At 36.5% G+C, this 12,221-nt stretch overlaps 2 protein-coding genes across 7 annotated transcripts in view; one reads left to right on the top strand and one right to left on the bottom strand.

Annotated features, from left to right (window-relative positions):
- The window catches only part of LOC111048890 (keratin, type II cytoskeletal 1), a 55,175-nt gene that overhangs the window by 21,965 nt on the left and 20,989 nt on the right, over window positions 1-12,221 (bottom strand). For 4 of the 6 annotated variants that reach the window (XM_039435950.1, XM_039435956.1, XM_039435932.1 and 1 more), the window contains exons 2-3: window positions 1,092-1,277; window positions 449-555 (exon numbers count right to left, since the gene is read on the bottom strand). The gene's annotated coding sequence lies outside the window, so the exon portion shown is untranslated. The remainder of the gene's footprint in view (window positions 1-448; window positions 556-1,091; window positions 1,278-12,221) is intronic. The other 2 variants (XM_039435975.1, XM_039435966.1) reach the window with 1 other exon arrangement.
- Window positions 4,270-10,421, top strand: LOC111045123 (fibroin heavy chain-like). The gene is made up of 2 exons (XM_022330430.2): window positions 4,270-4,421; window positions 7,743-10,421. The coding sequence occupies exons 1-2, from the start codon at window positions 4,331-4,333 to the stop codon at window positions 10,202-10,204; spliced, it is 2,553 nt and encodes an 850-aa protein (XP_022186122.2). The 5' UTR covers window positions 4,270-4,330; the 3' UTR covers window positions 10,205-10,421.

Genomic DNA, 12,221 nt, shown 5'->3' with positions numbered 1-12,221 from the left:
AACATTTAAACATTTAAAATTTAAACATTTAAACATTTAAACATTTAAACATTTAAACATTAAACATTTAACATTTAAACATTTAAACATTTAAACATTTAAACATTTAAACATTAAGAGAAATGCCAAACCTTCAACTTGAATCTTAGACCTCACTTCGCTCGGTCAATAACTTAATCCTTATAGATTCTATTAGATTGAACGGAGCTTGACAAACACATATGTTCATCATGTGTATGATAAGTTATGTTCAATCAAATAGAATCTATAGGGATTAAGTTATTAACTTTGGTGTAAACGCAGCTTAACGCTCGTTCAATACCTAAGCTTTTGAATTGAGGATGAATGAAATAAATTATTTATAACTAAATAATTTCGCGTATACATCTCTTATATCTCTACTTATATGAATTATTTTGGTCCTAGCTGATTAAATAAAACAACTTACCGATACCGTTAAAATGGCATGCACCAATATGTCTTTGTTATCGAATCCTGTCGCATATGTCTGACAATGTCGAATTGAGCTGCTTTGATCTCAGCAATCATCTTCAACTATGAATCAAGTAGGTAATACATTAAAAAATGCATTTAAAATGACTAGATAATTACATAATATTTATGTCTATTCACATTAAATTTCCCTGGACCATGAATAGGCCTATTGTAATTAAGAATATTCACTAATGTTGAAAACGTTTGAAATTTCAGTAGTGGTTTTGAAAATGACGAGATATTAGCTAATACAGTGGAAACTACAATTTTCTGAGTACCTAATAATGAAATATTTGAAATGTTCATGTTTCTAACATTCTAAGGGATTTCAGAAACAATCTTGTGATAAATACTCATAAGTATAGTCCCAGCGAATTCCTTGTAAAATAATTTTGGGTAATGCTGTTGTTTTAACCCCAATTGTATATATTTTCTATGAAATAAATGAATTTTGTATAATAACATCGTACAAGTTTCTTGAAAACTGTTCTGTAAGAAGCATTAGCATAGTTAATGGAAATAATTTCATTCATCACACACTTTCTACGTGACATCTACGTAAGATATTGTATAAAGAAAGGAGATGATCAACTTACTTCACTGTTGAATGTCTTGACGCAGTCTTCGAACATGAGTGAGAGAAGAGATCCAGCCGGCTCTAGTCTTTTGTTCCCATAGTAATCTCAATCATCGATCAGCTTTGGGTCTTCCTTGGCTTGGATCACTTTCCTCAGCAGCAGAGTTGTATAGATGGCCTTCAACTTGAAATTGAAATACACTACCTACAAAAAATAGAGATAAGTCACTTCTTTTCGATGAGCTCAATAAAGAAAATGAATAATGGCGAAAACCGCACATTGATATATCAAACCATTTCAGTTTGTTGATGTAAAAGATGTAAATTATGTTGTATATTAGCCAGCTGAAATCATGTGTGTCAGCGCATAGAGGACTGTCTGTGTGATAGCTCCCAAATAGCCTCAGCTGATGTTATGAAGAATGAATGGAAAAACTGTAGAGGGTCTAGTAATTGCAAGCAATGAATACTCCAGCTGACTAACTGATAAATCACTTTTTTTCTTATGCACTTTCAATGTTATTTGTTAAGTTAATATCCTGAGAAAGGACGAAGAAGTCGGTAAATTTTGTTATCCAACGAATTTGATCTGTAAAAAGGGTCGAAGAATGTGTTCAAAATTTTGAAGCTGATTGATCATATCTTTCAAAAGTTATTGTCGGACAGACGGACAACGACTACTGTATGGCCTTCAGTCAAAAGTGAGAACTCGCTGACGCTCATTCAATAATACATATATAAAGTAGACCAGATGTTGGAAAATATTATTCTTTTAAACATAAGTTACCGTATATCAAATAAACCAGATGCTAAAAAATATGGAGAAATATATGTTTACCGATAAATTATATAATTCAAATAACATTTAAATGTGAATTATCAGATCATGAAATTCATAGCAATTGATTCTCGAGAAAACCGTAATAGAAAGTAGAGTGATACTGTACAAAGAAAAAAAACATCAATAAATTTATTAAATACTGAACTTATCCAATTTATATTACCTTGAAAACTTATAAATGACGTAAAGCCAACATTGTTAAGTTCCTCTATTGGAGCAGAACACCAATAAAGAAAATAAAGACGTAGCAATTATATTGCAACAAACTACGATTACACTTGAATTTACTTCTTTCAACCCTTCAACGATCACAATAAGCCAGAATGCTGTGAAAAACTGAAAACTATTATATTGATGAGATACAACTTTCAAACAACCTCACAGTTCCTACATTAGAGTACTCTATAGCCAAATTAACTTTCTAGTGGAGAATCTTGAATATTTTCCCCTTAAAAATACATCAACTTATCTCTGTAAGATATTTTTCAGGGGAATTTGTCTGGATTATTCTTTTCCACCTTTGATAAACAGACAAACGTCCAAAAATGGTGAGCTTCCAACTTCTGTGTAAAATTTGTATTTGTATCATGAGGCAGCGTTGCTTCCTAATTGTCATGCGAGAATCACTTTGAATGGTACCTGTACTTTATTTAATTCTTTCTGTTGTTCAAATGAACAGAAGGATGGGATTCGGATGGGACGGACATTACAGTATTGCCTCAGACTTCAGTTTCTGTCTAATTCTGCTAATGCTTTACTTTCATATGTGAACTTTTCACTGAGGGCTCTTGTGTAATGAATGACGAGATGGGTGGAATAGAGAAATGGATGTGTGAACGAATAATAAAAGATGAATAATCATTCAATAATGATAATAATATCAATCTGATACTTCATATTCATCATGCTGCGCTGTACGTGATTCTTTTTCAATTATCCATTTTCAATGAACCCACATTATTTTAGCTTTCAATGTTATCAATTCAATTTCTTATTCTACTTGTTTCAATTGTAATTACAAGAGTGAAAATGAAAAAACTAAAAGCCTTAACGATTTTCTTACTTTTTCTGAAAGTATGCTTGCATGGTTTTCATCATAAGAATCAACTGAATTTTCAGATTGGACGGTTTAGAAATGGTTCAACTATTAAAAATAAAAGATAAGCTACTTTTACAGAACAAGTCATAGAAAGTTTCGACTCAACAAGCCCAGGCCTACTATATATGTGCTATGTCTAATTTTTTGATGCCTCAAACCCGTACATCAATCTCAGTCTTGGAGTACCATACACATAATTATTATGTAGGCCTAGGCTATACATATATATTCTTATCATAGTATATAATAGTATGCATATCTTATTCTTTATTTGAAAGATAATGGTAGCAATATAAATCTCTTTGTGATAATAAGCTTAATTAACTACGTATACAGACTTACAATAAAATGAAGAGTCAAGGAACCAATTAAACCGAAAGTAGCTTATTTTATTACATAATGTGTATCAAATAATGCTAATGTGTGATACTAAACATGGGCGCCGACTACTGGGGATTTGGGGGCTGAAGCCCCCCCCCCCCCCAACATTGGCGAGGTAGAGGCTCAGCCTCCCAATCAATCTTTATTTTTCTACTAGAAATGAAGGTTGACTGAGCCCCTGTCTCGACATTTCTGATAAAAATGAAAATTGATTGGGGGGCTGAGGCCCTATATCTGTGACGCCATTTCACCAAACTGTTGGGGGAAGGGCAACACAGTTTCATCAAACTGTTGGAGGGGGGGGGTGGCAACGCCATTTAACAAAACTGCTTAGAGGGGGGCTTTCTATGTCCAGGAATCATGAAAAATATAATAGTTATCATTTAATCGATTATTTAATAATAATAAATTAAATATCAATCATTTTTCAGAATCACTTTGTTTTAATGGATATATTAGTACAACACATGTAGGCTGTGGTAGGATTTGAATAAACTTAATACAGTATTATTATCTTGTGAATCCATTCTTATTTCCACATAGGCCCTATATACATATATGTTTATATGTTGTAGAATGTATATTGATAAACTAGTTATTAACATACATTTACAGTAGAGATTACCGTTAATCAACAATTCATTGATGAATCAATACTCCAATATTAGTCAAAAAGTAATACAATGTCAGGACAAATTCATACAGTATTAAGGAAATCAGGCCTGTATCAGAGTAGATACTGTAAATGTTAATTACAATAAGATACTGCAGGTTTTTCACCTTCTGTGGAGCTTCCGTGTTCTATTATTGGATATTAGGGAGCTTGTGAGAAGATTTCGTCATGTCCCTAATGAAGAGTTCTAGTTATCTCATTGACAAGGAACAGCGTGTGCTTGATTAGAGTTGCATAAATAGTTGAATCACATGAGGCTGAACAATGGTGTGGCACCTGAGAAGCTACTGGCATCGCATCATGGCTTCCTCTCTACATCTTCTCTGTCTGGGATCTCTCATAGCTTTATCCAATGGTAAAATACTCCTCTTTTGATTATCTTTAGCCTAATATAATAAAGGGAAGAATCGGCTTATACATGTACGGGATAGGAAATTCACGAATCACGCCTGAACTACTGAACTGATCAAAGACCTTAAAGAGATATAGACCCACAATGCCTATGTCTTCCCAATGATAATTCTTACTTGAAATTGAAGACCGCCATTGGGGTATTTTAGCACGAGATATTATATCTATATATTTGTAATATTATAGATTACAAAGGCATTGGTATGTAATAATCTTATAGGTTGCCCCCTCAATGGCCGATTTCAATTTCAAGTACGACACTAGCGCTGCATGTGAATCTATGCATCTTTAAGGCCTTTGGAACTGATTAACTTGAAATTTTGCGTTTAGATTCTTAATTTACCGAGGTTGGTATAGGCCTAATTCAAAATTTTTCAAGATTTCAGTATGTCAAGTTTTCAGTTCGTCAAGTTTTTAATTAAACCCTCGCGGAGCACGGGTTAGCTGCTGATTTAAAATAAGTATGCCGAACTAAATTATAAGAACAATTTCAATTTTTCAATCCGAATTGTACAGTTGTCATTAATGCTATATTTCATTTCACTGTTATAATAATTTAACATTACTTATGTACTATGTACATCAGTTATTTCATAATTTTTCTGATCAGAATTTTTATAGAATTATAGTAGATTCAACTAGAAACAGATTCTGAATAAATATATCGAGCCTAATTACATTAGAACTAAAATTCAAATTCTTCCAAGTTCAACTTGAACGTTTGGTTAGTAATTTAATAATCACCGGTATCGTATTTTAATTTTACAACAGTTCTCTATACAGTAGGCTACCTACTTGGATGATCAGTTGGGTTTAGACAAGTTCTAACACACTTTGGGTCCCATCTTTCAGTACGGTAGCCTACCTATATTACAGTAGCTCACTACTGAACGTTTTGGTATCGTACGCTGTAGATAAGCTTGAAATGCGTTCGGACTCAACATAACACATATATTAGAACAATATGACACTCTTATACAGGTGGAATATAACACATAGGCCTTTTGGATTGGAAAAATAGAATAATTACTGTACTTTTCTAGTCCCTTGTTTATAGTTTAGAGTTGTTTATGCTATAATGTAGCATATGAAGCTATATTATACAATGTAGTAATCAATAAATAATGATGATTCAACAAAATTCTCATAATTAATGCCACATACGTAATAAAGTAATTTCAGGAAGAATTTGAAAAAATAGTTAAGCCGCGTTTACACCAAAGTTATCAACAAAATGTTAATAATTTAATCCTTATAGATTGTATATTAGATTGAACGGAACTTGACAAACACATATGATCATCATGTGTATGATAAGTTATGTTCAATCTAATAGAATCTATAAGGATTAAGTTATTCACATTTTGTTAATAGCTTTGGTGTAAACGCAGCTTTAGACATTTTTTGAATCCTATTTTTGTAAGAATTCAGGTTTCCTATGAAGTTTACTGAGTTTTTGATGGGTAGATGAGGAGCAAAATTTATTAGCATTGGAAAGAAATAACTCTATAGACTATAATAAAGAGAATATATTCCAAAATTTATTTTTAGATTATTACTCACAAATGGGTTCTGTTTTGAATAGAACCAAATATAAAACATCTGAAAATGAATTATAAATTTGTTTGATTGAAAATTAAACAATATTGTACAAAGAATTGAACAATATTTTACATAGAAATGAATAATGAGAATGAAACAAATATTTATCAATATTATTATTCTGATATTCACATATGATTAATTTATTTTATAATTCATTTTATTTATTGTTATTCATGTTATTCATATTCTGCATATCACCATGATAATACACAATACAAATGGTTGTAAAAATTGAAAACTATAATAATGATGAATGATATGAGCATAAATCATCATCATTGATTATTTAATAAATAAATAAATTTGTGATAAATTCTATTCTGAAACTCAGTATAATCATAATAGTTTATTATGATCATAAATACTGGTAACACAGTCCATCATTTTAAGAAAAAGGAAACCATTTTCATGAATATTGGTGATTTGAAAATGCCGGAGCTATTACTCCAAGATGTACCAAGCGAAAATAAAGCCAAATATCTACATCCAAGATAGAAGCGAAATTTGGAAATATAGCTAAACGTAAGTAATTGGGTCTCTAGGAGATTGGAAAGTGAATAATTTTTACTGACTTCTTGAAAAACATTATAAATTATGGTAATCTAGGTATGATGCTAGGCCTAATACGTGAGTAATAGATTCAATTAATAATATTTTTGAATAGAATAGCCCATATCTAGTCCAGGCAATGAATGCTCAAAAGAGGGTTTAGAGGGAAAATTTTGGAAGACAATTTTTGACCCCGCAGTTCTGTTCAGGGTAGTAAGGAGGTAAATATATCAGAAGGGTGGTTCAAAGGTACCATTTTTTGGTTTCTCGCATATAACTCGAAAACTATGTATCTTACGGATATAACTGATATATAGCCTACAAAATTGAAGCTTAGATAATTTCCCACAATATTCATCTCACAACTTTTTCTATATCGTCTCTAGTTTTCGAGATATCCGCTCTTGAAGGTGTATCATTTTTGAGAAAACACGTTTGCCTCCAATTTTTTTCTATTTTTGCTCTTATAACATTTTTAACATCGATCGGAAAATCCATGCTGATTATGAGCTTATAGAGAATTAAATTATTTTCAATTTGATGTATAATTTCACACTTTTACGCATTTCCCTACAACTGTTGCAGCAACTTTAGTGTTGAGTGTGAAATCTTCAGTTTATAACAATATACCAATTGACTAAAGAGCTTGAGGGAATGTTTTGTACACAATTTTTGACTTTGCAGCTTTGTTGAGACTATTAAGTAGGAGAACATATCAAAAGTCCCCATCCCTAACTCATGTGCTAGGGGGATGAGGGTGGTTTAAAAGTTGCATTTTCAGCTTTTTGCTTCCACGCTCATATATTAACAATACGTCAACCGAAACCAGTCATGATTTTCAATGTATACTTGAATAATAATTGGAAATTGGCTAATGTTTCAAATGTTTAATGTTTGAAATTGGCTAAATGTTTCACAAATCATGTCACCAATTTTCATTAACAGGCCACCAAATAAGATAAATTTATGAAACATTTGGTTTTCACTATCAGTGTAGATATTATTTTACCTGAAAACTCGCATAATTAACATAGTTAATGAGATTAATATTGCTTTAAATAGATACACTTCGATTTTGACAATGTTGAAAGTGATCAATTAATTTTTTCAGGTCAATTTGATCCATTAACGTCTGCTCTAACAGCATCAACAGCACTGGCATCATTAGCTCCATCAGTCACATATCAAGTGACAAAACCCATCCTAACTGGGGTACTGGGAGCAACTCTAGGAGGATTTGGAGCATCAGGTTCATTGGCTGGATCAGCAGCAGGAAGTGGAGCTGGTGGCTATGGAGGTTCTGGAGGATACTCTGGAGCTGGAGCTGGAGCATCAGCTGGGTCAGTAGCAGGTAGTGGAGGTGGAGGATATGGAGGATCAGGAGGATACTCGGGTGCAGGTTCTACAGCTGGAGCACTTTCAGGCAGTGGAGCTGGAGGATATGGAGGATCAGGAGGATATTCTGGTGCAGGATCAGCTGCAGGAGCTTCAGCTGGATCACTTGCAGGTAGTGGAGCTGGAGGATATGGAGGATCAGGAGGATACTCTGGTGCAGGTTCTACAGCTGGAGCACTTTCGGGAAGTGGAGCTGGAGGATATGGAGGATCAGGAGGATACTCTGGTGCAGGTTCTACAGCTGGAGCACTTACAGGAAGTGGAGCTGGAGGATATGGAGGATCAGGTGGCTATTCAGGGGCTGGTTCAACAGCTGGATCAGTAGCAGGCAGTGGATCTGGTGGTTATGGAGGATCAGGTGGATACTCTGGAGCTGGTTCTGCTGCGAATTCAGCAGCTGGATCTATCTCAGCTGGTGGATCACGCCCAACAGGATATACTAGCTCTGGTGGCTATGCAGGATCTGGATCAACTGCTGGATCCCTTGCAGGAAGTGGTGCAGGAGGTTATGGTGGATCAGGAGGATATTCTGGTGCAGGGTCAGTTGCTGGAGCATCAGCTGGATCACTAGCAGGTAGTGGAACTGGTGGTTATGGAGGATCAGGTGGCTACTCAGGGGCTGGTTCAACAGCTGGATCAGTAGCAGGCAGTGGAGCTGGAGGTTATGGAGGATCGGGTGGATACTCTGGAGCAGGCTCTGCTGCGAATGCTGCTGCTGGATCTATCTCAGCTGGTGGATCACGACCAACAGGATATACTGGCACTGGAGGTTATGCAGGATCTGGATCCTCAGCTGGGTCAGCTGCTGGGTCCATTGCAGGGAGTGGTACAGGAGGTTATGGTGGATCAGGTGGATATTCTGGTGTAGGTTCAACTGCTGGAGCAACAGCTGGATCACTAGCCGGTAGTGGAACTGGTAGTTATGGAGGATCAGGTGGCTACTCAGGTGCTGGTTCTGCAGCTGGTTCAGTAGCAGGCAGTGGAGCTGGTGGTTATGGAGGATCTGGAGGATACTCTGGAGCTGGTTCTGCTGCAAATTCTGCAGCTGGATCTCTTGCAGGAAGTGGATCAGGAGGGTATGGAGGATCAGGTGGCTATTCAGGGGCTGGTTCAACAGCTGGATCAGTAGCAGGCAGTGGAACTGGTGGTTATGGAGGATCAGGTGGATACTCTGGAGCTGGTTCTGCTGCAAATTCAGCAGCTGGATCTATCTCAGCTAGTGGATCACGCCCAACAGGATATACTGGCTCTGGGGGTTATGCAGGATCTGGATCCACAGCTGGGGCAGCCGCTGGATCACTTACTGGAAGTGGCACAGGAGGTTATGGTGGATCAGGAGGCTATTCAGGAGCAGGTTCAGCTGCTGGAGCAAATGCAGCAGCTGGCTCAGTTGCAGGTGGGGGATCAGGAGGATATGGTGGATCAGGTGGATATTCTGGAGCTGGTTCAGCTGCAAATGCTGCTGCTGGATCAATCTCAGCTGGTGGAGCACGGCCAACTGGATATACTGGTTCTGGTGGCTATTCTGGAGCAGGGTCAACAGCAGGGTCAATAGCAGGATCACTTTCAGGCAGTGGATCAGGTGGCTATGGAGGTTCTGGAGGGTACTCTGGTGCTGGTTCTGCAGCAAGTGCAGCTGCTGGATCTGCAGCTGGTGGATCTCGGCCCACTGGATATACTGGATCTGGTGGCTATTCAGGTGCAGGCTCAACAGCTGGATCTCTTGCAGGTGGTGGAGCTGGTGGCTATGGAGGCTCTGGAGGATATTCTGGAGCTGGTTCTGCTGCTGGGGCTCTAGCAGGTGCTGGATCTGGTGGCTATGGAGGCTCTGGAGGATATTCTGGAGCAGGTTCTACTGCTGGGGCTTCAGCAGGTGCTGGATCTGGTGGCTATGGAGGCTCTGGAGGATATTCTGGAGCAGGGTCTTCAGCAGGAGCACTAGCAGGAAGTGGTTCAGGAGGATATGGTGGCTCAGGAAGTTATTCAGGATCGGGTGCCTCAGCTGGTTCACTGAGTGGTAGTGGATCTCGTCCTGCAGGCTACAATGGGTCTGGTTCAGGAGCCGGTGCCTATTCAGGTTCAGCCTCTTTGGGTGGTGCTCAAGGTGGTCTGGGCCTAGGTGTGAGTAATGCTTTGAGTTCTGCAACTTCTGGTAGCTTTGGAGCTACTTGGGGTTGATAACCTTCCATCCATTTGCAATTGACATATTAAATCCAAATATTTTTATCCATCACCTTCATATAGAGTCAATTGGCTATTTCATATTTCCAATTATTCTTCTCTGAAATTGAATTTTATGGTAACAAAGTGGAACACCTCTCACTGGTAGCAGAATCACAGTCTATTGTTATAGTATTGTATTGTTAATAGACAATAAATCCTTTTTTTGTTTTAATAGTGTTTTATCGTGTGCCTCTTCTGTCACTGCCTGTCTCAACTATTTTACTGCTATTTAGGTTGATCATGTTTGATTGTCGAGTCTGGAAGCTGGAAATCAAAAGTTGGGGCTTCAGGCAATCGATCTTATGCAATCGAATTACCAATGATTTTTAACTTGATACTGGAACTTCTGAATAAACAATTCGTTTTGTATTTTACTTGTGTGCTTTAGTTATGGAAAATTATCAATAAGTAGAAAACTTGATTCAGATCAACCAATGTGTAGAAACTCAGAAACAATAGAAAAAATACAAGTTCTCAATAAGGTCTATAGAAACTACAATAGGTTTTATAGACCTTTTATAGACCTATTTTATAGTAGGGTTTCATAGAGCTTGGCTATGAGCGATCAGTAGATGTTCTCTGTTGGATAATCATCAGAATTAAATTCGTCAACTAGGTCACAATTTAAAAAAATATTATTATAGGAGCGAAGTACATAAAAGCCTATTTATGAATGAGGATAAATATATTGCAAATATTTTTTGTGTCCAATGATTACGGTAGTGTAGCTACCATAACTTTAGAGTAGAAAATGAATTTGAATAACATAATATAACCTTCTAGATGTGAACTAAATTTTTCTGGCGTTAGTCATGAGCATGGGTCCTGAGGAGCCACTTTTTCCATCTAGGCCTGTAGAAGCAAGACTGAAGCACTGATTCAATTATAGGCCTACTCACTCATTCATTCATCCTCAACAGAACTAAAAATCTACTGGAACAAATACGTTAAAATTTGGCAGGTTTGTTCAGTTTGCCTTCTAGAGGCGCACTCCTAACGGAGGGAACCAATCATCTGCGTTCTCAACTCTATGGTAGAAATTGGTCTAGTATTCTCATTCACAAATCAGCTGAAGACAATTTTCAAACCTTTTTCAATACATTTTATGAATTTTTCAAGCGTTCTTTTCCTTTGAAAAGTAGGAAGCCCAACAATCACAAAATTAGTAAGATGAAACTATCGCCTGCTTTAAGTGGTCTGAGGAATGCGTTACTCATCGCTTACAATAAATACAAGAATTTTGGGTCGGAAAATGAAAAACTTAACTATCGGAATTTTGAGGAGAATCTATAGATCTGAATTGAAAGCATCTAAACTGAATACCAATGTTAGGTTTAACGAGATGGCAAGCAACAAATGCTCAGCTGCTTGGAAAATCATTAGAAAAAGTTCAAATCCATATCAACAATGGAAAACATCAGTCTCGCCTGATGCGTTCAGTAAATATTTTTTTGAAGCAATAGATGTAGTATTACTGCATCAGAAATATCAGCAATCAACTTTTTGGAGTTTTCCCCTAAATCTGATTCAAGAGAGGTATCAGTGGAACAGGTTCTTGTCATTGTTTCGAAAATGAAATCTACAACTAGTAATGATATCTATAATATATCTAGCTCATTGATCAAAGAGGTTATTCATTCAATTGCGGACCCCTTAACATCATGTTTTAATGCTTGTATGAATGAGTCAGTCTTTCCGGCAGTTCTCAAACATTCTAGAACTGTGCCCATCTATAAAAAAAGGTTGCAAGGATCAACCTGAGAATTTTAGACCAATATCTATCCCTCCAATTTTTAGCAAAATTTTTGAATATAAAATTGGGACTCAACTATATGAATATTTGAAGAGTAATGGCCTACTCTCAGATACCCAGTTTGGTTATAGGGCGAGCAGATCAACTATTGACGCGGTTAGCTCCATTGTCAAATATATTAATTATGGACTGCTTCAATTCTAAACGTTATGCAGTCCT

Source organism: Nilaparvata lugens, chromosome 1 (assembly GCF_014356525.2).
Source record: "Nilaparvata lugens isolate BPH chromosome 1, ASM1435652v1, whole genome shotgun sequence".
NCBI lineage: Eukaryota > Metazoa > Arthropoda > Insecta > Hemiptera > Delphacidae > Nilaparvata > Nilaparvata lugens.
This window is presented reverse-complemented; position numbering and strand designations above follow the sequence as displayed.

Excerpts from the sequence above, each read along its gene's own strand:
- LOC111045123 (XM_022330430.2), top strand. The coding sequence starts at position 4,331 with ATGGTGTGGCACCTGAGAAGCTACTGGCATCGCATCATGGCTTCCTCT. Across the intron at positions 4,422-7,742 it reads TCTCATAGCTTTATCCAATG|GTCAATTTGATCCATTAACG; the intron begins GTAAAATACTCC and ends TAATTTTTTCAG.